General features: G+C 46.7%; 1 protein-coding gene across 4 annotated transcripts in view; it reads left to right on the top strand.

Moving 5' to 3' along the window:
• CABLES1 (Cdk5 and Abl enzyme substrate 1) overlaps window positions 1-26,330 on the top strand; it is a 110,598-nt gene that overhangs the window by 18,788 nt on the left and 65,480 nt on the right. Inside the window, exon 1 of one of the 4 annotated variants that reach the window (XM_073898413.1) lies at window positions 6,148-6,236. The exons of the other annotated variants lie outside the window; for them this stretch is intronic. Coding sequence (XP_073754514.1) covers window positions 6,163-6,236 — 74 coding nt within the window. The 5' untranslated portion in view covers window positions 6,148-6,162. Of the gene's footprint in view, window positions 1-6,147; window positions 6,237-26,330 lie in introns of those variants that run through there. 4 annotated transcript variants of the gene reach the window in all.

Raw genomic sequence — 26,330 nt, 5'->3', positions numbered from 1 at the left:
GTGTTGTTCAAGAGTCACGCAATAGTCCTGTTCCGTGAAGTCGTCAAGTCTCCGTGAACACCGAGTTAGCTGCAGACCCGGAGCACTGCCCCGTCGCTCGAGGGGAGGGACAGGGGTGGGCTCCTGTGAGCCCTGCTCACATTTTCATCAGTCAGTCAATATATAACCTTGTTTTCTGTGTGTTTCTGGGTGAAGATACCTTACTAGATACTTAACTCATTAACACTGAACTCACAGCCCACAGTCACTCACACCTGAACGGAGCTTCTCTCATACACATGTTTCTCCCTTGGGCAGCTTGCAGCCGTCTTGCACTTAACACTAAATAACACTTCAGTTCTTTGCCGGGGAAGGGAGGGTGCATTTTCAACAGCAGAATCACCAACAAAAATGCAAAAGATGTGGGGCTGAAAGTGCATCGAAAGGGACACTTGTTTACGGTATGAGAACGGAGACAGGAAGGCAGAGCCTCACCTTGTCACCTCAGCTGTAAAATTTTCCCTGCCCTGCCTGTGCACATGGCCATGAATGACTGCAAAAGCCTGGTAAGTGTTTATTTGGGGGGTTACAAATAGATTTTAGCAAGTAAGTGAATTCACAGCTATGGAATCTGCAAAGAAGGAGAGTCGACCGTCCTTTTTGCAGGTATTTATTGAGTGCGTGCTGTGTCCTGGAGGCTTTTCAAGAGTCTTGGAAGGGGGGTGTTTTCTGTTTTACAAAGGCCTGCCCCACCTGTTCTTATATTTATTCCTGATAACATCCTTGATAGGGGAAGGTCTGGCTTTGTTTTTTTGACAAAGGAAACCTAGAACTCGAGAGCTGATGTGACTCTGAGGCCCCGCATCCCAACCGAATCTGAGTTTCTGGCTCTGAATGCCGTTTTCTTCGCACCATGCTGGGCAGCCAGGCGTAGGTGAGAGATAGGACAAGTGCTTCACACAGTAGAGTTGGAATGTGGACATCGTCTTGTGTGTGTTTTTTTTAAAGATTTTATTTATTTATTTGACAGAGAGACACAGCGAGAGAGAGGGAACACAAGCAGGGGGAGTGGGAGAGGGAGAAGCAGACTTCCCGCGGAGCAGGGAGCCCGATGTGGGACTCGATCCCAGGACCCTGGGACCATGACCTGAGCTGAAGGCAAGACGCTTAACGACTGAGCCACCCAGGCGCCCCTGCTGACATCCTATTTTAATACTGTTTAAAAAGTTACCTTCCTAGTAATTTCTCTATGATCTCATTAGATAAAGGTGGCATAGCATTGTGACTAAGAGCATAAATTCTGAGGCCAGACTCCGTTTGGATCCTGGCTTTGCTACTTAATACCTGTGTGACTTGGGGCACTTCATAAGTCAAGAAAAACCTTTCTGACTCTTGGTTTCCTCATTTGTAAAATAAAGATAGTATTAACACTGTGTGGGGTTAATGTGAAAATTATGTGAATTAATTCATATTGAGTGCTTAGGTCGATGCCCGGCACACGGTAACCCTCTGTGTGTTAGCCATGATTATTGGTTAGCAGGATAGGTACTCAGGAAATTCATGTCGAGTCAGTCAACGATGACTCTCAAAATCAGGCAAATGGTAACATATGGTTGTAATTGCATGGCCCAGAGCCAAGAGGAGATTTTGCAATTTTCCAGTCCTTTTGATCCATTTGGGTGACATAGTTCAGACCTGGAAAATCTGTTTTAGAGCTTTATTTATCCAGTTTGTCTGCAAATTAAACAGACTTTTGTCACATCTGTGTCATTTTTGGTGAGTGGACAGCTAATCAGATGAGCAAATATTAGTGGGCACCTGCTGGGTGCCAGGCAACCTGCTGGGTTTAATCTTCCCTGCCTGGGAACACGCAAGTAAGAGAAGACAAGAATGAGATGTCGCAAGGCTGAGCATGCTTAAGGCATATAAAGAGCGCGGTTCCATGTCACCCTAAAATCTCCCATTTTTATGGCTACTAAAGTGTATTTAAAACTGCCAGGGTTTTTCTCTCCCTCCTTCCGCTGCTCAGCATCTGGTAGAGATGTTAGTAAGAGGCAGTTGTGTGCCCCACACGGATGGGGATACCACATTGTGTGGAGGGTCCCCACACGGAAGCCATCCCTGGACACGTGAGACCCATACCTTTCCAAACAGACGTCAGGCCGCCAACCCATTTCCTTGGTAATACCTTTTGTGTCACTGGCAGAAAGATAATTGCAAAGGATGGAATCTTATTTCCACATCTGTACAATTACGATGTGGTAGTCATTTGGAAAAAAATCGGTTCTTTCTCTTTTCTCTGGAAGCCCCAGTTTGGGACAGTCAAGTTACTTTCTGCATTTCTCCCCTTCCCCCAGCTCCCCTGCGCGCCCCCCCCCCCCCCACGGACTCCGGTCTAACAAAATTCATCTTTTCTGGGACATGCTTCCGTTAGGAGCAAGGACATAGGACCCTGGACTGTGAGAGCAATGCAGGTGATTCCTCTTTGCTCTCTGGAAACAGGGTTTGGAACGTTGCAGCCCTGGGTTGGGGGGGGGGTGCTTTCTGTTATTTGCTTACAAAAAATTGCAGACCTGAAGTCCTATGCGTCCTATCTGATAGTAAACTTTGCTTTGTCTCACCTGCTTGCATTCATGATACGAGCTCATACTATAATATAGAGTTCTCTTGTTTGAAAACTCCTATTAAGAGAAAAGGGCACCTTTCCTATAAGCAAGTGTTTTGTGACACATTTTAAGTAGACCTTTTACCCTAGAATAGTTTCTTCTACTGTACACACTTTTTTATCAGTGAACAAGTGATTCTTTCTTCAGAGTCTGTGTTTACTCAGCCTGGAGGCGACGGTGTGAGATAACACTGCTAAATAGATTCCAGTCAGATGATCCTGGCTGTGTGAGTTTATAAAAGACATCTGTTTAAATTCAAAAATAAATAATTAAAACACATGCACAGACAAAAGGTTGTTGCTCCTAGCGAGATTAAAATTAGTCTACTGTGTTACAGAGGTTCTTTATATTTTTCTCCACAGAATTTGAATTTTTTTTTCATTTCGTCGAAAGATCTAGATAGAGAAAATGACAAAGGTTTAACTTTTTTTTTTTTTTAACTCATTGCCAAGTTAAAATATTCTCGCATGGCAGGTAGGACTCTTTCATGTCTCTGGAGAATTGTAAGGTAATTCTTAATCAGTGGCTCCCTTGAAATTGCCTAAATAAGAGAAGATCTCCCGAGCAATTCTCCCAATCCAAAAAGATGTGTTGATTTTTTTTTTATTATGTTGTTAATCGCCATACGTTACATCATTAGTTTTTTTATTTTTTAAAGATTTTATTTATTTATTTGACAGAGAGAGACACAGGGAGGGAGGGAACACAAGTAGGGGGAGCGGGAGAGGGAGAAGCAGGCTTCCCCGCTGAGCAGGGAGCCCAATGTGGGACCTGATCCCAGGACCCTGGGATCATGACCTGAGCCGAAGGCAGACGCTTAACGACTGAGCCACCCAGGCGCCCCACATCATTAGTTTTTTTGATGTAGTGTTCCATGATTCATTGTTTGCGTATATAACACCCAGTGCTCCATTCAATACGTGCCCTCTTTAATACCCCTCACCAGGCCAACCCATCCCCCCACTCCCCTGCCCTCTAGAACCCTCCGTTTGTTTCTCAGGATTCATCGTCTCTCATGGTTCGTCTCCCATTCCGATTCCCCCCCTTCATTCTTCCCCTCAAGATGCGTTGATTTTTAAATAGGGGTTTTGGTGATGGATTACTAGAGTCTTGAATGAGACATGGGAAAAGACACAGGCAAAGTCGTCTTCCAGTTTTCTTTTGCAAGCCCTCTGCCCCGGGCGTGGGGCCAGGCACACGGTGCACCATGTAGGGGACGCCACCCTGCTGTTTGCTGTCCTGAGTGCTGCGGTGGCGGCCGGTCTGTCCAGTTGGCCCTTCCTAGAGGGACTTCCGCCCATCTCTTGTCTGCAGTCAGCAGAGGGCCCAGGGTTGGGGGGGATGTGCTCCCAGGCATTTCCCCAGATGGTCCCCAAACATGCTTTGCAGGGGCCCTGTGTTCTGTCAGGTCTTCATCCTGAGACTCCCTTGTCGGTGAAAGCCCCTTCTTCTTCTTTTTATTTTTTTAAAGATTTTATTTTTAAGTAATCTCTACACCTGCTGGAACGCCCAACCCTGAGATCAAGAGTTGCTTGTTCCACTATCTGAGCTGGCCAGCCAGCCATCCCGGTGCAGGCCCTGCTAAACACCAACTGGCCTGTGGACTGTGATAAAAATTTTGCTTTGAAAAATGGGAGAAAAACAACCCAAAACCAACTCTCACTTTATCCGTTACGTTTCGCCTCTGCACTTTCTGATAAAACACTTCACTGATGCTTTTTGGGAATCTATGTGTCAGAAAAGCTAAATCTAAATCATTGAAGCGTTCAAAATGAGCGACAGAACATGAATCCAATCACCTGTCATCCCGTTACTGCTAACACTTTGGTGTGACTCCTAGGATGGGGTTCCATTTTTCTTCCACTGTCCATGCCCTGTTTGTCGGGGTCTGAGCTCTGTGACAGGGACTAGAGCAGGCACAGGCCACGGACACAGACTCTGCTCTCACAGTTTGAGGACTTGTGCACGGGCTGGTGCCTGCATACGTGTGCACTCACTTTTTAAGTGGTATCATGCTTTACGTGTTTGTGAATTGCTTTTTTCTTTTTCATTTAAGGTGAAAAAAGAACCACATTTGTAAAGTATCAGGAAGACTCTAAAAAAAAATTGTGATAAATCGTTTGCAAGCAAATTTGTATCATCTAGATAATCACTTCTAACGATTGCTGGGTGGGTTAACGTTCTTTTAAAAGCAAGATATTGTTAGCTTAGATAGCCAGCTGCTTAATGTCCTGCTGTCCTTCCAGATACTTAGGCCGCATAAGGGAGGCATGTACCTGACATTTGTTTTCCTTAGGCTCATTTTTTCAGGAATGTCTATTGCGTAAGCATATTTGCTGGGGGCTGGGCATAAGGGATTGAACAAAATGTCATTGGTTCTCACCCTCAGGGAACTTAAGAGCTCTGGACAGGATGCAGACAATTAAGAGAAGTAAGTAAGTAAGTACAAATATGGGTATAAGATGTGATAAGTGCCCTGGAAGAAGAGAACGTGGGCTGTGCAAGAGATTAATGGAGGAGGGAGAACAGCTTCCACTGGGTAGAGTCAAGGAAGGCTTCTTGAAGGAGGTATCTTCAACAGCTGGAAGAGAAGCTACCAGTACGGGAGGAGTGGATGGGAAAGAGTTAAGGACAGCAGAGGGAACAATGACGTGTTCCAAGGCCATGTGGCTAGGAAGATCCCATTTGGGGGAAGAAATGCAAGAAGGTCAGTGTGGCTGAGAATTATGGCGTCAGGGGGAGAGATGGGCTAGGCTTCTTGTGCCTTACGGGCTTCCTGAACGGGTTTGTCGTTTCTTCTTAGTGCCGTGGGAGACACTCAATGGGTTTGAAGCCCAGAGCCGCCAGGTCCAGTTACTTCACATTGGCTACCCAGGAGATGGGGAGATGAGCCATGATCAGGCTGGGGAACCAGGGTTCAAGGTTTATTTCAGAAATAAACGAGGCAGTACTTATTGCTGCTGAATGTGGATGTGTTGGGGAGGGGAGTCAAAGATGAGTCCTGGGTTTGTGACTTGGCTTCTTGGTACCAGAAACTGAGGGGGGGCAGCTCGAGGGGGACTGGTTTAATGGGAGAGGAAGAAGAAGTTGAGTTTGGTGCATGAAGTCCGAGCTGCTGTGAGAATGCCACGTGGAGGTTTAAGGAAGGCAGAGGGGCCCACAGGGGCCTGGGGCTCCAAAGGGAGGCAGGTTGGGGAAACAGATTTTGGCATCATCAGCAGGTGTTCAGGGCGAAGGGAGACGGTGGACTCCCCAGGGAGGAGGTGTAGAGAGAGGTCAGAGTGATTAGCTCATCTAAGATCCCAGGGCTGAGAAGTTACAGAGCTGGCGTTTGAGCCCAGATGGCCAGGTTACCGAGTCTGGGTTCTTCTCTGGAATGCCATGCTGCCCTCGGAGCTCTGCGGCCACCTGCGGGGTCTTTCATTGCACTGCTTTGGACAAACCAGCGTTACAAGGAAGTGGAATTGTTTCAGAAACTTTCTGTCGCCTGGAGCACCACTCTCTCTGGAAGCGACTAATGGCTCTTTCAGCTCTGTTTGAATATGAAGATGATTTCAGATATGAACGCCTAATTTCACCTTGCAAGCTAGGGTAAGGCTGTCTCCCTTTAGCCCATGACTGTGTTGTTGTTGGCCAGGCCCCCCACTCCCCAGGTCGACACAGTCCAGTGTCGTCATCACGATGGCCTGGGGCGAATGTGCCGCCTGACCTCCCGGGCCCCCACATCAGCCAGCAGCGCAGGCCAGTGCATGGGCCATGTGTGGGCTGTGTGTTTTCCGGTGTATTTTTTTTTTAAGCATCTCTCCCTGAGTGTCCAGTTGCAGAAGCGGGAATGAGATTCTTTTCCCGTGTTAGGTTTAACTACAGACCAGCCTCTGCTGGGAGACAGGGGTCATGGGAAAAGTTGGGTTTCTGTGTATCAGAAATTGCTCCTTGCATCCGTAAACCGAACTGAACAGGGAGTGTAAACCCACATGCCTAAGCTTTATATAACATCGAATTTACCGTCTTAGCCATTTGTAAGCATACAGGTCAGTGATATTAAGTACCACCACATTGTTTTGTGGTTAATCACCAAAACTCTTTTCATCTTGGGAGACTCTTAACTCTGTACCCATTAAATAATAACTCCCCATCGCCCCCTCTCCCCAGCCCTGGAAAAACCGCAATTCTGCTATCTCTGAATTTGCCTGTTCTGGGTGTCCCATATAAGTGGAATCATACAGTATTTGCCTTTTTTTTTTTTCTTCTTAAGCTAGAGAGTAAGAGCGGGTGGAGGGGTAGAGGGAGAGGGAAAGAGAGACTCTCAAGCGGGGCTTGACCTCATGACCCTGAGATCATGACCTGAGCCGAAATCAAGAGTTGGTTGCTTACCTGACTGAGCCACCCAGGCACCCCTAGTATTTGCCTTTTATAACCGGCTTCTTTCTTTTTTTAAAGATTTTATTTATTTATTTGACAGAGAGAGACACAGTGAGAGAGGGAAAACAAGCAGGGGGCAGTGGGAGAGGGAGAAGCAGACTTCCCGCGGAGCAGGGAGCCCGATGTGGGACTCGATCCCAGGACCCTGGGACCATGACCTGAGCTGAAGGCAAGACGCTTAACGACTGAGCCACCCAGGCGCCCTATAACTGGCTTATTTCATTCAGCATAAAGGCCATCCATGTTGGCATATGTTAGAATCTCCTTCCTTTTTAAGGCTGAATTATATTCCATTGTGTATATTTTCCACATTTTGCTTATCCATTCATACGTTGACGGACATTCCCATTGTTTCTACTTTTTGGCTTTTGTGAATACTGCTATGAATGTGTATAAATCACACTCAAGATTTTGTTCTGTTTTTCCCCCACCCATCTAGAAGCAATCTCTCATAAGGGGTGATTTACAAAGGGAAGGGGAAGCTTAGTTTGAATGCAATGATTCCTCATCAGACTTGGTGCCTGAAAGTTCACATTTCAAGGGAAGTGACTGATTGCCTGTCTACTGGAAAGAAGCAATTCTAGGGATTTTTTTTCATGTGTGTGCAAGCAATTGGCTCAGAAATTAATCCTAATGGGCTGTCTTATCAACCTTTTATTTCTTGCCCGTTCTCCCTATTTTTTTCAGTAATGGCTCCAATTGATACTTTAATCCTACCCAGAATACCATAACAGTACATATTTATATCTTTCTAAATAACATGGATACCTCATTTCCCAAACTACATTTGTTTTTGTTTTGTTTTGTTTTGTTTTTTCTGGTAAGAAAAAGGAATACCTGTGTGAGACATTTAGAAGAAGCAGAAATTCAAACTACCCGTAAACCCACCACCTGGAGATGACCAGGTAATGTTTTGGTGTAGGACACGTGCACACATGGACCAGTTATTATCTGTTACGGTTATGTACACACACACACACACACACACACACACACACACACACACACACAAAATATATTCTATCTTTTTGAATACTAGAGCCCAAACTGCACATACCGTTCTGTAAGTTTCCTTTTATCACTGAGTAAGACATTGTGAACACCCTCCCTTGTCACGAAACCGTACCCTGCATGGGACTCTTGCTGCCTGCATAGCACTCCGTTCTCAGAAACGGAGTGGGTTCTCTCCCTGGTGCCTCCTCCAGAGTCAGGTGTCCCGCGGGTTCTGTGTTGAGCATGAGTTCTCTGCTGAAGATCTTAATGGAGGAGGAAGGGTGGCATTCCCCTCATTTTACGGTAGGAAAAAAAAAGGCAAGTTAGCTCCAAACGACTTAACCAGGACGGGGGAAGCTGGAAATAGAAACCAGAGCGCTCATTCACTGCCTGGTGGCTCGAGTCACTCCATAAAACTAATCTCGAGATCACTATCAGCGGAAATTATTTTCCCTAATCTCCTGGGAGTATGCTTTTAATATTTTATGTTTGCTTAATGGTAATTTCAATTCCATGTCTTTTTTTTTTTTTTTTTTTTTTAAAAAAAAAAAAAAAAAAACTTTCCAAACTTGTTTGGGAGACTCGGGGATGTTTCCTCTCACATGGCTGGAAACCTGTGTGCACCTGGGACTGTCCCCCCAACACCCTCACTGCGAATCCTCAGGCCAGCAGCAGGCCAATTTTTTCAAAAGCTGTTTGGAGATTCAGGGTCTGTTTTATTTACCAGATGCCTCCCTTTTTGTGCTTTTATTGGCTCTTTCAAAATACTAGCCCTTAAAAGGCTAGCAAGGTGCCATCCGTATGGAAATCATATTGGTTAGATTCTGTTGGTCGTAATTTGGATAGTGTTAATTTGGTGCTAATTGTTTTGGGGGGTTTTGAGGTGCTGATTATTTTGGTTTGTTCAGTCATTTAACAGGTAGTTATTGTGCACCTAAGGTGTGTTAGTCCTGGACTTAGGGACCTGTGAATCACTTAGGAGAGCCAGACAAGAACATCCACCAGACCGTGCAGGGCTGCAATGACGGAGCACTGCTCAGGATGCCATGGGAGCAAGGAGAGGCTCTGCAGAGAGGGGCAAGAGGGAGGAGGGAAGGGGCCATTCCAAACCAGAACCCCTGTAGCCCAAGGTATGCCCTGGGGGAGCTTAGCAGGCAGCTTTGCCTCCTTGGAGGGGAGGGTGTGTCTGGGGGGCGTGGAAGGATACCTGAGCCTGCAAGGGCTTGTACCCTTCCGTCAATTCTCACACTTAGAAGCAACGGGCCATTTCCCATAAACACCGTAGAGCTGAGCTGGCAACTCTCTGGGTGACATCCGTGGCTGTGTGGGCAAGACAGATGGTGGCAGCTCCTGGGACTCCCTCTGCCCTTTCACACCTGAGGCCCCTCAGGGTCACCCAGGGGCAACCCCTGAGGTATCTGATGGAACTGATACCAGTTTGCCTTTTAAAAGTAAAAAAAGCAAAACAAAACGGGCTTGGAACTCAAACAGGTATTTGCCCACTTGCGCTCACGGCAGCATTATTCACAACAGCCGAAGCAGCCCACATATCCATCAGCGGATGAATGTCTCAGCCCAATAGCGATGTATATGACTATTCAGTCTTTAAAAGGAAGGGAATTCTGACGCATGCACAATGTGGATGGACTTTGAGGACATTGTGCTAAGTGAAATAGGCCAGACACAAAAGTACAAGTGTTGAATGATTCCAGTTACGTGAAGTACCTAAAGTAATCAAAATCACAGAGAGAAAATAGGATGGTGGTTGCCTGTGGGGAGGAAGACTAGGAAGTTAGTATTTAATAAGAGGATTGTGTTTCAGTGTGGGATGAAAAATTTCTAGAGATGGATGGTGCTAATGGTGGTGCAACAATTTGAATGTACTTAATGCCACTAAATTGTGCACTTAAAAATGGTTAAAATGGCAATTTTATGTTATGCATATTTTATCACAATAAAAAAAAATTTAATGGCAGAAAAAAGCAAAGCATAGGGGCACCTGGGTGGCGCAGTCGGTTGGGCGGCCAACTCTTGGTTTCGGCTCAGGTCATGATCTCAGGGTCATGGGATCGAGCCCCATGTCGGGCTCCATGCTCAGCTTAGCACAGAGTCGGCTTGAGACTCTCGCTCCCTCTGCCCCTCCCCCCACTCGCTTGCATGCTCTCTCTCAAATACAAAAAAAATACATCTTTCGGGCCCCTGCTCGGTGGGGAGCCTGCTTCTCCCTCTCTCCCTGTTCATGCTCTCTCTCTCTCTCTCTCTCTCTCTCTCTCTCTCTGTATCTCTGTGTCTCAAATGAATAAATAAAAATCTTTAAAAAGAAGAAGGAAAGCAAGCAAGGCATAGAGCTCCAGGCCAGGGCTGACTATTGAGCCTGCAAGAGGAGTCCCTGGCCCCTCCGCTTCTTTCCTCAGGAGGAGCTCCCCCCCCCACTGCCTCCTGTGATGAGGACGAGGGCACGGCCCTCCATGGGGCAGAAGAGCAGTCAGATGTTTGCACATGCCCATCTGTGCTGGAGGGATCCCCCCACAGGTCCCCATGATGCAGGGTCTCCACTGGGCCCCAGTCACCTAAAGACCTGGTCCTATGGTTAAATACATTAAGCCTGTCATGTCAGACCTTTTACAAAGAACCTGCCTAGTCTGTGAGGAAAACACAGTTCTGTTAATGGAGCCTTAGAGTTCCAAGAGCAAAGCTTGCCGTGTGGCCCAATCCAAGGTTCCAAAGTTAATTTTTTTTTAGTTTTTTAATTTTTATTGTTATTTTATTTTATTTTTTTTTATTTGACAGAGAAAGACTGAGAGAGGGAAGACAAGCAGGGGGAGTGGGAGAGGGAGAAGCAGGCTCTCTGCCGAGCAGGGAGCCCGATGTGGGGCTCGATCCCAGGACCCCGGGATCATGACCCTAGCCGAAGGCAGACGCTTAATGACTGAGCCACCCAGGCGCCCCAAAGTTAATTTTTTTTTAACGTAAAACATTTAATTTAAAAATGTTGACACTAGGGTGCCTGGGTGGCTCAGTCGGTTAAGTGACTGCCTTCGGCTCAGGTCATGATCCTGGAGTCCCAGGATCGAGTCCCACATCGGGCTCCCTGCTCAGCAGGGAGTCTGCTTCTCCCTCTGACCCTCCCCCCTCTCGTGCTCTCTATCTCTCATTCTCTCTCTCTCAAATAAATAAATAAAATCTTTTAAAAAAATAAAAATGTTGACACTACAATATATAAAAATAACTATTATAAATGCACATAGTGTATTCTATCACTACCATGTTTACTTTTTTTTTTTTTTTTAAGGAAACTGTAACTTTAAGCTACACTGTGGTTAAGACTTGTTATCTTCACCCTTGAAAAAGCCCACATTCTGGCACAGTGATGTATGGTCAGACTTAACAGCCCCAATGGTTAAACCCTTGAATCAAGTCATAACCAGTTTTATTGCAAAAGGACCCTGTACACATTTATCAGTTCTAGTACTTTAATAGCTACCCAACAAGTCATTCACATACAGAAACATGCATCATGAGACCCGTCCCTTCTGCATCTTAGCAACTTGGCTCCTCCTGAGCAATAGTACTCACATCACCGAGGCCTGTGAAGAGTCGCTTTTCACAGTCGTCCTGAGGGAAAGACGGAGTGATTCAAGTACCAATGCAACATATTATAAACAGTTTCTTACCAAAAAAAAGTTACAAATTAAACGAAAATATTTTATAGAATTTACTACAAAACACCATAAAAACTGCCTTCACTTAAGCTTCCCCCTCCCGTATCCAGTGAGCCAACTAGATGTCTTTGGGTACGATGGTGATGCTCAGCCTGGATGGAACCTAGATTAGGATCTTCAAAGAAGCCCACCAGCCGCACTTCACTGGCCTCCAGAAGCGAGGCAATGGCGACACCCCGAAACTTCAGATGGGTTTTGAAATCCTGAGTAATCTCCCTCACCAACCTCTGGAAAGGCAGCTTCTGGATCAGATGCTCAGGCTTGGTGGATTTCTGGTAACCATGGACCTCCTGAAGCGCAATGGTCCCAGACCTGTGGCCGTGGGGATTTTTCCCCACTGGTAGAGGGGGTGCTTTTCCCCGGGGGCTTTGGTGGTCAGCTCTTTGCAGGGTGCTTTCCCAGCTGTGGATCTGTAGGCAGTCTGCATGGCTCGGGCCATTTTCTCTTCTTTTCTTTTCTTTTTTAAGGATTTTATTTATGAAAGAGAGACGTGGGAGGGGCAGGGAGAGGGACAAGTGGACTCTGCTCTGAGCGAGGAGCCTGACTCGGGGCTCGATCCCCTGACCCTGAGATCATGATCTGAGCTGAAACCAAGAGTTGGATGCTCAACCGACTGAGCCCCCCGGGCGCCCCTGGGGCCATTTTCTTTTACCCCATGCCGAAGTCTTAGACCGCTTGTCCAACCGCCGCTCTGCTCCTGCTGCCCCATGAATAGCTGCAGTCACCAAGCAAAGGAAAGATCTCCAATGAACAAACAAACTGCTGTGTGCTCCAAAGTTAATTTTTTATTATTTAAAAAAATTTTTTTTAAAGATTTTATTTATTTGTCAGACAGAGAGCACAAGCAGGGAGAGTGGGAGAGGGAGAAGCAGGCTCCCCGCTGAGCAGGGAGCCCGATGCGGGGCTCAGTCCCAGGATCCTGGGATCATGACCTGAGCCGAAGGCAGACGCTTAACCAACTGAGCCACCCACGCGTCCCCGGAGTTAATTTTTTAAAAACCATCATCCCTCCCCAGTTGGGTGAAACTTTATTTTTTTGGCAAAATAGCTCTCACTGGAAAATAAACTTTGAAGTTGTTTGAAGCTAGAAGAGCTTCCTTTCAAAGGTAGCAGAGACAGAAAGAGCTTCACTTGTTTTGAAACAAACTTCTGGAGAACTCATCGGAATTTGCAAGGACTGTGGGACAGGTGTGTTGCTCCCATAGGTAGTGAGGGGGCTTGAAGTGGTGTGTGACCTGCAGAGGCTCTCCAGAGACTCCTTCAAAATCCCGTTGGTTTTCCCCTTATTGGAGCCAGCCACCTGTGGGGTCACAGGGGGCCTCAGAGTAGGTGGCTCCTTCCCAGGCTTGGCGGTGGCCCTGAGTGGGTCAGCTAGCCCTGCAGGAGGGAGGAATCACTGAGCAGCCCTCTGTCCTTCCCAGTTCTCCTCTGGAAGACAGCCCCATTCCTTCTGTAAGAGACACTTGTTGTGAGCTGTAGTTCTGGAAAAGGCGAGATGCAAGAATGAATCTCCCTTTGCAAAGTGCCACCTCAGACTGTGTCGTATAGACATTTCCCCATTCCTTACCTACCACCTTCTGGCTCTGTGCCCTTGGGCAAGTTATACACCATGTTGGGACCTCAGTTTCTCCATCTGTAAAATGGAAGTCAGTAGGACCTACCTTGCAGGGGTGTTGTGAGAAGTAAACACAGAGATATCTCTAAAGCCTTTAGCAGAAGGTCGCCTGGGTGACTCAGTCGGTTAAGCATTTGCCTTCGGCTCAGGTCATGATCCCAGGGTCCTGGATCAAGTCCCGCATCGGGCTCCTTGCTCAGCAGGGGGCTGTGCTTCTCCCTCTGCCTCTGCCGCTCCCCCCTGCCCGTGCACTCTCTCAAATGTTAAAAAAAAAAAAAAAAACCTTTAGCAGAGTGCTTAGTACAGAATGTTCACAAAATGAAATATAAATGTGTAACCAGGGCCTGCCGGCTTTTTGATCTGGTGTGATGTTCCTCCTGAGAGCCTCAGTGCTGTTGGAAGGAATATCTGAGCACACACAGGATGACTGTCCCCTTTCTCCCACACCTTCGCTCTGGGCCTCTGGAGGGTTGGATGGCAGGGACGCTTCTGAGCTTTATGCTCAGTGTTCTGGATTCCAAGACCACACACCCAAGGCTTCTCAGGCAGCATGTTGATGGGCATTGGGTCCCTTGATGCCCGCATGCTTTTTATTAGTCTAAAAGCAGAAGCCAAAGCCAGGCTGCTGGGTTTTCTATGAACCTGGGAAAATGGGCTGTTGATGATTATAAGGCATTAAATCTTAGAGCCAATTTAGTAGGCACAGACCAGCCTCAGAGCGAGCCTCACCTGTCCTGATGCTTGACAAGCTTCAATTTCAAAGGACACATGTCAGAATCCAGGAACAGAATGTCTCAGACTGAGCAGGGAGCAAGGACAAATTGGAGGGGTGTTTTGTGTTGGTAAGGTTAAAACCTTTGTTCAAATGTGTTGGCTGCAAAGAAGGTGAGGGTTTGCTCTTCCCTTCGGGGATGACCAGATAGTGTCATCCATGATTGGAGGCTGCTGGGCTTTGCCAGCACATGACCTGGGCAGCTGGGTGGTGCGAGGTCTCCTCCCCTGGATTAGTGATCTCCTGGGTCCTTCCCAGCGCTGACACCCAGGAGGCCTTCCCTGGTTTGCTCCTCCTTGCTCTCACCTCGAACACACCTTTTGGCGCACTCTCCACTTTTGTAATTCTGTCTTAATGGGTCTCCCCACCAGATTGTTCTTGGAGGCAGGCATCGTGCTCCCCAGCACCTCGTCACGGGTGTGTAATGCGTGATGGCTGAATGGCTGAATGCACACATGGTGTATCATTCTGGTGAGCTTTGTCCCACGTGGCAAGGGGAAGTTTCCTGCGCACCGAGCCTTCCCGTGGTATATATCCGCCTGTCAGCCCTGCATGCCTTCACTTATGCCTCTATTTCTTGGTAGAGCTTTACAACGTCTTTCTGTTTTGTTACTATTTGACTTTTGACAGATCAAAGTGTTATTATTTTTCCTTGCGATTTTTAGAAATCTACTCAGTTTTCAAAGAGGGCTCTCACTTCTAGTCTGGTGTCGCTTCGACTGTCATCCCTCAGTTTCTCCCCAGATGGCTGCCACCCCCTGGAACCCCAACTCCCTGGGCCTGGCCCCCATCAGGCACCCACCCACCACATGGGCCTTCGCTGGAGTTCTGGTTCCCTACAACTGCGTTGGCCTTGTGTCCGTGACAAAGAGGCATAGCTCAGAGCTCACCTGCATCCCAAGCTCTGGCCCGTGAGAATCTGACTAAAGTCTTGAAGGTGGTTTGTTTTTAAGATTTTATTTATTTGAGAAAGGGAGTGTGAGTGTGGGGTAGGGTGCAGAGGGAGCAGGAGAGAGAGAATCTTAAGCAGGCTCCATGCCCAGCACGGAGCCTGATGTGGGGCTCGATGTCATAACCCTGAGGTCATGATCTGAGCTGAAATCAAGAGTTGGACCCTTAACGAGCTCCGCCACCCAGGCGCCCCAAAGTCTTGACATTTTAGAACTATGTTTGCCCTGTCTCCATACAAGGTCACAAGTCACCCAGAACGGGGGCTGAGTCAGCGTTTCTTCACTCTTCTTTGTATCCCTGATGCCCGGGACCGTTGAGTACTTGTGTGTATTGTGGTGACAGTAATAACAAGGGTAATGCCGTCTCACTTAGCGTCACATAATAGTGACAGCTGAATCTGGACCTCTGCCTGTTACCTCTGCTACCCCGTTAGCACCATCCTCTGCTTGATAACAGTGGTTTCTAATCTTTTCTTGGGATCTCATAGACTCTTTTCTAGAAAAGAGGGGGAAGTGGACATATGTACATGCACACATACACACTTTGCATCTGGTTTTAAAAGTGCACAAAACCCCTGGGAAGTCAGGCATCCCAGTCTAAGGATCCTGTGCTGAAGAGTGACACCATTGAACATCCTTAGGGAAAGGGCGCCTGGGTGGCTCAGTGGGTTAAGCGCCTGGCTTTGGCTCAGGTCGTGATCTCAGGGTCCTGGGATCGAGTGCCATGTTGGGCTCAGCGGGGAGTCTGCTGCCCCCTCTCCCTCTGCCCCTCCCCCTACTCGTGCTCTTTCTTTCCTCTCATATAAATAAGTAAAATCTTAAAAAAAAAATTCCTTAGGGAAATAAAATGGCAGGTGATCGCATTTATTTTAGTCCATTGCTTTCTGAAAACATTGGCTGAAAACCATGTATCTCCCCTCCCCCCCACCTTCCAGGTTGTTAGGAATATTATTTTCCACAATAACCATGTGGTATCATACAGAAGCCCTGGCATAAAGGGGCCATTCAGGCCTCTGGGATAGGCTTTTGTAAAGAATCCAATGAACAGTTGAATCCACATTACATCTAAGTGAATATTCATGTGGTTTTAGGCACAGTTCTTATGCCGCAAATTCACTTTGGAAACTTTCCTGAACAGCCTGGTAATTAGAACTGTGGTTGCTAATTATGTATATGGTGAGGCAGATGCTCTAATAATATATTTTCAAAGGGCTCCGGAAGAGCTGTTAAAAAATTAAACTACCTCCCCAGATGCTGACGGGAGCACAGAAGCACCTCAGAGGGGGTATTGTCTTCCGTCTTGCTTCTTGGATGCCTGAAGTTGCTCTCAGGTTCTCTCTTAGAAAACAGGATCAGCCTTTAATACAAAGGGAGTCCTTTGCCCGCGTGGCTTCCACTAGAGGCTAGGGAAATAAGTTATGGAAATTGAAGTCTCAGAGCTCCAAACAAACACTTGGATGTGTGCATCAAGGAGGTTGCCTGTTTGCCCCACAGGGAGAAAGGGTGGCTTTGTGGGTGCTCAGCAGGTGTTGGGTTTTGTCTTTCCAGGGTTTCCAGGATCTTTCCAGGGTTTGCCCAGGTCCACCTTCCCTTCCCCCACACTGCCTGGTGTGGAGGGCTGGAAACAAACCCAAAAGGACCAGTTCGACCCACATGAAAAAGGAAAGGAAGCCCCTCTGCTGGAAGGTAGTCTGCACCCTAGCCTTGCTCTCCTCCCATCTGCCTCTGGCCTGGGCAGGTCGGGCAACCTCTCAGTCTCCATAGCTCTGGTCAAGGGAAATTGAACCAGAGCCATAGTCTTCAACATTGTGTTATCTAGAGCTCTGAGGAGCTCGGCAAGAACTTTCGCAATTCCACAAACAGTTGATCTATTTTTCACTATGTGTTTTTCCTCAATATGCATTTATATATATATATATATATATATATAGCATAGATATTTTAGCATTTATATATCATATGTAAGTATTTTAACAGCTTGATTGAGATACAGTTCACACCACCATCCATTTAAAGTGTACTATGCAGTGGGTTTAGTATACTCACAAAGTTGTACAACCATCACCACTATGTAATTTTCAAACATTTTCATCACCCTAAAAAGAAACCCTGTGGCCATTGGCAGCCATTCCCCATTCCCCGCACGTCTCACACCCAGCACTTGGACAACCACTAAAGGACACGGTCTGTCTCTAGGGATTTGCCTGTTCTGGGCAGTTCATATATTTGGAATTCCACAATATGGGGTCTTTTGTGACTGGCTTCTTTCACCTAGTGTCATGTTTTCAAGGTTCATCCGTTTTGTAGCATGTGTCCATAGTTTACTCTTTTTATGGACAAATCGTATTGTATCCTGTTCACTCATTCATGAGTTGTTGGACATTGGAGTTGTTTTCACATCTTGGCTGTTGTGCAAATTTTTACGGAGGTATGCTTTTGTTTCTCTTGGGTTATATCTAGGAATGGAATTGCTAGTCATGTGGGGTAATTCTGTGTTTAACATTTTGAGGTGTAATGTACATGTATATAATATATACATACATAATTTAATACATATGGTATGTATGTACATATATAGTTGTGTATTAATATATAAATATAAATTTAACATGCATAATATATGATATTTACGTATATATAGTTGTATGTAAATGTTCTAAAAACTGCAGTAAAATATAAACCCGATAATGTTCTATAGCAAACCCTATCACATGGGTAACTATGTATGCATTAATTATGCATTAATTAATTTGTGCTGCCAGAATAAGTTGATTTTGTGCAACTAAGCTTCACCTGCCACATCTATTTAATTGAATTGGGTCCTGAGATGTTTAAAAATGGTTGCCATAGGCACCTACTTATCTGTGTCAGTTGAGATTATCTCTGTACTGTACAACCAAGACCAAAAGAAACAAATTAGATGCTGACATTGATCTTAGACTAGAAATGTCATCCATAATTCCTGGTTTCATACTGTTTGTACATCAAAATAGCTTCTCTGCTCTAATAGTGGTTGAGTTATAAGTACCTTTTATACATCCAATTTATAAAATTTTCAATCATTCTAATCTATTTTACATATTGGGATTTGACATAAAATTAGTTTGAAAAAAACATCCTGCTGCTCAGAAGTTTGAATATCAGTGATCCGATGATCCCCCAAGGTCCCAGCTTTGGTTTTGAAACTCATTCTCAGTATGGCTTTGGCTTCTGTTGGCTTGCCCGAGGGTCTCACGGGAGCAGTGAAGATCCATCCCTGGCCCCCCCGCTCCCGCCCCCCGAGTGGGCCAGCGGTAGCCACAGACTATGCTGTGCTATACTTCAGGATTTATTTAACATTTGTTATGACAAGGTAATGTAGTTATTAAAGGAGTTCCAAAGAAGGAAAGACAGTTATCTGGTCAAGGTACTTGCAGTCTGGTTGGAGATACAGGGTTTAAAAATAAGAATAAAATCGGGGCTCCTGGGTGGCTCAGTTGTTAAGCGTCTGCCTTCGGCTCAGGTCATGGTCCCAGGGTCCTGGGATCGAGCCCTGCATCGAGCTCCTGCTGAGCAGGAAGCCTGCTTCTCCTTCCCACTACCCTCTGTTTGTGTTACCTCTCTCGCTCTATCTCTGTCAAATAAATAAAATCTTTAAAGATAAAAGAATAAAATCAATCATTCTACAAGTATCTAGATATGAATATTTCCTAATACAGTAAAGATACCAAACGTAGGAATTCAGAAATAGGGACAGCTTTGCAGAGCAGGTGGCTCTGCATGGTGCCTTAGGAGGAGAGTGTAGGATTTGGATGGATGAAGAGCAAGTAAAGTAGATTCTGAGTTTTCTTTTGAACTAAGATTCGGTCACACTTGGGGGCATTCCTTGCCCCATAAACCCCTTATGAGGCCAGTGATTCTGAAGTCCCCAATCCCCATTCAGCTTCAATAAAGGGAATTAACATTTGGGGCAGGAGAAATAAGGCATTTTTAAAAAGCCTTCCAGAAAGAAATGAGATCACCTGGGCCCCGTGTTAGGAGAGAGGATGCTGTGGTTTGAAGCCGGATGGACAAGGAAGCATCAGTCTTTGTTTCCATAAGCTGCTATTGAGCGTGGGCCAAGGTTAATCTGAAAAACTAGAAAATAAAGATTGATGGAACCCCGTCAATCCTGAATTTGCTATAAATAATTGCATGCTGTTTCTGAGCTGTCAAAATCCATTTCTCCTGAAGGCCCTTTAGAACAGAGAAAGGTCAGGCTGGGAACCAAGGGAGAAACTCAGGGGAGCGATTATGCTGCAAGGGCAGCCTCCTAGAGGTCCCTTTAAATACTGATGTGGAAGTAACCAGCCTTCCTGACTCCCTGCTGGTCCTAATTAAATTAGCTCTCATCTTTCCAGGACTGGGGAGCCAGGGAGAGGGGTGCCCCTCCTGCCAGAGTTGGGCTTTCTCGTGGAGGAGGTGCACCTCAGCCTTTGTGCGGCAAACCCCACACAGCTGAGTGTAGAGAGCCCTCTTTTTGCTTTTGAATGGAAAGTGTGTATGTGGCTTAGAAAGTGTTGAGCCTGCAAAGGCATTCTTGCAAAGCGCCAGTAAGTCCTCCTAATGATAGGGCAAGGAAGTGCGGTCGCCCGTGCTCAGCCCATTGTCAGGGTACGGTCTTTAAGAGAACGCCCCGTCCTGAGGACAGAGAAGAGTGTCCAGGATGAAACACGCTTCCTGAAGAGGCTTGAGATGAATGGAGGCCACACATCCATCAGATACAACTCGGTGCTCGTGGGCCTTCACCAGGCTCGGGAACCGGTTGCATTCAGCCTCTTTCTCAGGAAACAACCCCAGCCTACTGCGTCTGCACCCCTGTTCCCCGACAGGAGCCCTGCAGGTGTTCGCACACCTCTTTTGTTCTTCTGGTGTCAGAAAGACACACTGCGTGAGGGTGCACTCACACTTAAGTGGCGCCAACCCCAGCCCCACCCATCCATTCTAGCTCCTCCCAGAACCCACTCTGGCCATCTGATAGGGGGCCTGTTTCCTGGCTCCTTTTAGGTTCTTCCCTGACTTTGCTTCCAAGGATTCCTCTGTGCCTGGTACATACCTGGTATTCCATCCTGTTCAGCTCTGGTAGGACAGGTGTATGAGAAATCCGCCGTAGATTTGCCTTTTGACACTCTCACGCTAGTCGGGTTGCTCCTCCTTGCCTCTTCCCAGTTGAATTTTGGTTCTCCTTTGAGCTCACTCATGCCATACCTGGTCTCTCCTGGCCTTAAATTCTGAGCCCAAGGTGTTGGATTTCCAATCGCCCTCCCCCACCTGGCCCAGGGAATCCCTTTTGCAGAGAACCGCTGGATTTGATTGCTTGAATTCTGATGCCCATCCAGAACATCCATGACTTGGCCCCATACTTCTTGCACTGGTTATGTTAGATCGACAGAGCTCTTTTGTCTCCAGGGTGAAGCTAACCCTTTTATTCTTGAGTGGTTTTCCATTGGTCATCTCTCTTTCCCTCCCTCACCATGTCCTGGCTTGGTCCTCACTCTTTCCCCTCGATCCCCAGGTTGGTATCCAGCATGTTTTGTCACAAGAACAACATCATTTATCGCTCAGCCACACAAAACCCCAAACCTTTCTGAATCCTGATTATGTCCGCTTTTGGTTTTTGCTTTCTGCACGTTTGGTCAATTTAGAACACAACACTGTCACCCAGCCCACGGCCCTGGCTGGCCCCTTTATTTCCTGATACCCTGAGGGTGTCCCAGGAGACTGGGCAAGGGCCTTTGCAGGGCCCCAGGGTGATGTGGGACACTGCTGTCTTCTGACCTCCCCATCTAGTCCCTTTGTCAGAGGAGTTTGAACTTGTTTCCACAGCAAATCTTTGTGGATCTTACCCTGGGGAATGACATGACGAAAAGGGTGTTTTGTAAGGTTAGCAGGGTGGTGGTGGGCAGCGTGGACCCAGGCATCTGAGGAGGGAGTACCTGGCCAGTCTCTAAATCCTGCCAACAAGTCTGTCTCTGAACAGCCCTAAATACTGAGATGACCTCACACCTTGGTTTTCCAGGATTTGGCAAGTCTGATGAGAACTTTGAAATGAAAGTAAACTCAGGCAAGCCAAGTGCTTTTGTATTCTCTGTAAACACTTAAAGTTGCTTTCTTGACCTGCGTATAAAAATGTAGCGGACTCTGCACTGAGCATGGAGCCTGATGTGGGGCTCGATCTCATGTGGGGCTCGATCTCATGTGGGGCTCGATCTCATGACCCTGAGATCATGACCCAAGCCGAAATCAAGAGTTAGACACTTCACCGATGGAGCCACCCAGGTGACCCCCCCCCCTTTTCTTAAAGATAATCCTCTATTTTCCTTCTTTTTACAAGGAAAATTTCCACGACCCGCTGGGGTGTTTGAATTGTTTCCATCCGTATTCCGGGTATGGAGCTGGCTTTAGATGCATTAGCTGCTGTGGAAGGTTTTTTCACAGGCAAGCCTGTTGTGTGTCCTTTGCTCAGAGGCAGAGCAAGGGCTGATTGGTCCAGTAGGGTGTTGGTTGATTGCCCCAGCCTGGGGGCCTGGCCCAGCTAGCCTGCCACTGCAGTGATAGATTCCTTGGCTCTCCTCTGGGGTCTCCTCCACAGTCAGACAGGCAGCCGTGGCCAGGTGAGCAATAAGGGCCATCTTCAGTTCCATCACCACTTTTGCTGCTGGACAAGGCTTTAGATCCGTGCAAAGCAGAATTAAGCCTGAATCTATTAAAAACATCTTCATGCTGAAGCTAAGGCCGATTTTGCTTTAAGACTGTGTATGTAGCTTCTATTAAGAGGTGAAAGCTGACTTTTCTTTCTTCATCTGTGAACACATATGTATTGGTGCAAAAACAGTTTGCTTCTTCATTGAGCCCAGTCTAATTTGACTTCTGCTAAAGGAGCATCTGGAATCTTGGCTTTAACTTTTGCCAAATCATGAACAAAGTTATTGTAACTTAGTTGCTGAATCTGTGATGCTGTGGTGTCAACAACTCAGAGCTATGTTAGAGAAATGAAGGAAGTAATGGTGCATATTAGAGGTGCACTTGGCTTTCAGAGAGCCTGGTATTTGAAAACCAGCGTTTTCCCAAAGGTATATCAATGACAGTATGATTCTTGGATGTATGGAGGTTCTTCTCTTTAGGAGGGTTCCTTTAAGTAGTAGGCTCCCATAGTAAATAAGCTTACCAATTACAGACTTCTGCTCTGCTTTCTAGGAACACCTCTTGTGCATGAACTGAACACTATTCTTAGAACAAAAGAATAGGTCTGTGATGTGGAGATATAAGAGACAGGGTAGGATCTCAGGGCATTTTACCAAGAGATTTTCTATCTGCTAAAGAGACCAGCCCTGCTAGTTTCTAGGTGAGTGGCCTCCCTGTTTTCTTGCTGGGTCCTGTTTGGGCCTCTTGGAAGCTTTGAGCTCTATAAGTCAGAAAAGGAGACTTAAGAGATGAAGCTCCCTTAGTCTCTTGGTTGAGGTGGGACTTCCTCGTGTCCAGCCCTGACTCCTTGCCTGCAGCTCTGTAGCACCAGCTTTACCTCGGGAAGGGGGTCTGCACCCTGATAGTCCTTGGAGTTCTCGGAGACCCCAGAAAGGTTTCGGACCACTCCCCCACACCTGCAGGTTGATGTTGTGAACCTGCAGGCATCGGGACCAGGCCTCGAGGTGAGGTTGGAACCCACTCCTCCTGGTGGCCCTTGGTCCCCCACCTCTCACCTCTGCTGACGTCCTTCCATAGCTGGAGAACAGGGTACTCTAGGCGAGAACCCTGGATTCTTTGTTGGCCCCTCCTTCTTCATACCCTGCTCAGGCGCTGTGAGCGTCTCCACAGGTGGAGACAGATTGCAGCTTTGTCCGAAGGCAGGGTGCTGTTCCCACTGCCCCTTGCTTTTATAAAGTCAACTCTTTTTTCTTTTCACGGTTTCAGTTACAGACAAATATATATATATTTACATTTCTAGGTAGATGTGGAACTAGGGAAAGGGTCTGAGAGGACATCAAATTCTTACAGGGTTCCCCTAGCCACTGGGTTTGCAGGTCATTTCTCAGTTTCCACTTTATACGTTTCCTGATTTGAATTTTTTTATGGTGAGATGTGTTACTTTTATAGTCATAAAAGCAGTTCAAATTCCACTTGGAAAAATGAATGTGTAATAATAGAAGAAATCCATTTTTTAAAAAAAGATTTTATTTATTTATTTGAGAGAGAATGAGAGACAGAGAATGTGAACACAAGTCCGGGGGAAGGGCAGAGAGAGAGGGAGAAGCAGGCTCCCCACTGAGCAGGAAGCCCAATACAGGGCTCGATCCCAGGACCCCGAGATCATGACCTGAGCCGAAGGCACACGCTTAACCAGGCACCCCCTTAGAAGAAACCCATTTTAAACATCATGTCTTATACCTGTGACTGTCACTCAGCTGTCCCTTCCTTCCTGCCCTTCCGCTAGATGAGGGTCTTCTGCCTCCCTCTACTTCCTGTTGCAGTGCAACATTGGGAAGCTTTCTGAGGATGCTGTTGGAGCTTTTGTTGATCAGACTGGGAACTCATATATTGAGTAGAGAGAGCCCACTGATAACTGTGTATAGAAAAGCACTGAGTGAAAATCAGGTGCTTTTTGGGAAAAGTCCATGAGAACCCCCCTGCCTGATGATGGAGTTCATCATTTTATTCAGCCAGCCTTAATTGAGTATCTACTGTTTGCTAAAATATGCTCTGTCCCTAGGCCAAACAAGTGAGGAAAGCATGGCCCCTCACTTGAGTCAGCCCACCGTCTAGTGTGGTTCAGTTTTGTCTGAGGGAGATGGTCAGCGGGTAAAAGACATTGGTAAAAAAGCAAATAAAGTACAAGTATGTGCATGTCTTATGACTATATTAGTTATAGGTTATTTTGTGGTGGTTGTGTTTTTCTTTTTTGAGGTCATAATAACTGAGCAGATTTAAGCCATGACCTCAGCTTGCCCATCACCTGTGTAACTGAGGTATCCATGATGCCCTTACTTCCTTCACACCTGTGAAGGCATAACTGTGCCCTCCAGTGGCCCGTTTTATAGCCAGGAAGGGGGCTCCTTACATGGGGAGAGCTGGAGCCACGGAGGAAATTACCTTTTTGTGAGGATAGCGTTGGTTGGCCCAGATGGTCCAGGTTCCTTCTAGCTCTCAAAGCTTGTGTTTTGCTCCCAGAGATTTTTAATGGGCCCCAGGGGTTCCAATGGGCAGCCAAGGGAAGAGAGCATTGATCCAAACTTACTTCCTTGTCGACACTGAGGCTAAGGCCAGGGGCCACCTTCCTCATCGCTTGCTGGTCCTGTCAGAGTCACATGCTGTCCCCTGCGGGGCCCACTGCCTGACATTGGCTTTTGAGTCAAGCCGCTGCTTCAGGTCACCCCTTAAGGGGATTGCCCTTGACCAGCGGGCCCAGCTGGACCCTGGGATGACCCTGCCTGACCCCCTGATCAGCAGGGACAGCAGCGAGCTCAGAGTCCAGCTCTGGTGAGGCTTGTCTGACAGTTACCCCCCTGCCCATATCAGCTCTCTCTCAGAGGCACTCTGCTTACTGCACTAAGAGACGACCCCTTTCCAGAAGCTCTGATGGAGATGCCCGGGGCAGAGCTCCCACCATGCCCCTCACTCTCCTCGGGTCCCCAGCATTGCTGCCAACTGGGCTGACAAGAGCTATGGCCAGGAGGCCTTTCGGGATGGCCGGGCAGCTGCCCTACCTCCGTCAGCTTGTGTGGATAGTTACTCATTGTTACTGCGCTGACACTTTCGTGCCTAAAAGACACTTTCCAAATACTGGGCCTGGGTTTTGCCTCGTCTAGTCCATTGTTACCCCAGTCACATGTTTTTCCATGTGATTTTTTTCCCCCTCTCTTCTCCCAGTGAGCTTTCCTTAAGTTTTAGCTAAGTGGATTCATTATAACCAGCCCTGAGTCTCAGGAGCACACAGTGACTTGCTCTGCAATGAACCATCAGCCCCGACGATAAGTGGATTAATTTGGTCCAGGTAGGTGTATCCCGATAAGCAGTCTTGTCACGGATTAGCACTTACTTGTCTAGACAGAGTCCAGCTTTCAAAAGATAATGTTCTCAAATGAGTCTGGGGGCTTTAGGGAAGCTGGTGTGTATAGTCATTGAATGTGAGCCACATTGGCCTCAAAAGTATTCAGCGACAGTGTGGAAAGGCCCAAATCGTAACCATCAGACAAGGCAGGGAAGCCTGATGACTCAATTGAAGGACCAGTCACGGCCTCTTCTCATTTGATGATGTTGAAACGTAATGCTTGGGCTCTTACTTAATGTCTGCTTGCTTAATAAGAAGGCTATGTGTTGTCAGTCATTTAAACATGCGAAGACCTCTGCTTGTTAACTGTGCCCAATTATGAGGACTTTGCATGGTAATAGACTTCATTTATGAGGCAGGATTGCAGGGTGAAAAGTGCCTGGTGAAGGTTGGCCCCCTGCCCTGAGCCTTCTCTTCCATTTTGGGCTTTCTGAGGATAGAATGCAAAGGGAGAGGTTGTTACACACCTTGGAAGGATCTAGCAAGTGGCAAGAGGCAGAGATGAGCACCCCTGGGTTAACACCACAGGGCATGCCCTTGCGGCAGTGAACAAAGGCTTATTTTAAGTGGGAAGGTTAGGTACTGCATCTTTGTTTTCATGGCGCCTTTTGACTATAATGTCATTTGCAAACTCTGTATGTCTCTCTCAAAGAATATATACAGTTGTCCCTAAACAACATGGGGGTTAGGAACACTGCCCCCCAGTCCCGTGTGCAGGGGGAAATCTGCGTGTAATTTTTTACTCCCCCACAACTACTAGTAGACTGTTGGCCAGAAGGAAGCCTTACCAATAACAAATAGCCAATGAACACATATTTTGTATGTTATAGGTATTATATACTCTATTCTTATAATAAAGGAAGCTGAAGAAAAGAAAACCATAAGGAAGGGAAATACGCTTGTAGTACTGTTTTGTATTTATCAAAAACATTCACATGTAAGTGGACCTGCGCAGTCAATCCCATGGTGTTCAAGGGTCAAATGGATGTTGCTTGGGTTCCATTCATGAAGAAGGGAAGCACATCCACTGAATTTAAAGGAACAAGTGGGTATTTGGCGTTTGGGTTTTCTTCCCTTTAAGGATACCAGACCTTAAATTCTGTGTGTGTGTGTGTGTGTGTGTGTGTGTGTGTGTGTGTGTGTGTGTG

Source organism: Callorhinus ursinus, unplaced genomic scaffold (genome assembly GCF_003265705.2).
Source record: "Callorhinus ursinus isolate GAN/ISIS: 27379988/994484 unplaced genomic scaffold, GSC_fseal_2.0 scaffold11, whole genome shotgun sequence".
NCBI classification, from domain to species: domain Eukaryota; kingdom Metazoa; phylum Chordata; class Mammalia; order Carnivora; family Otariidae; genus Callorhinus; species Callorhinus ursinus.
The sequence above is the reverse complement of the archived record's forward strand: the minus strand, read 5'-3'. Positions and strand labels throughout refer to the sequence as shown.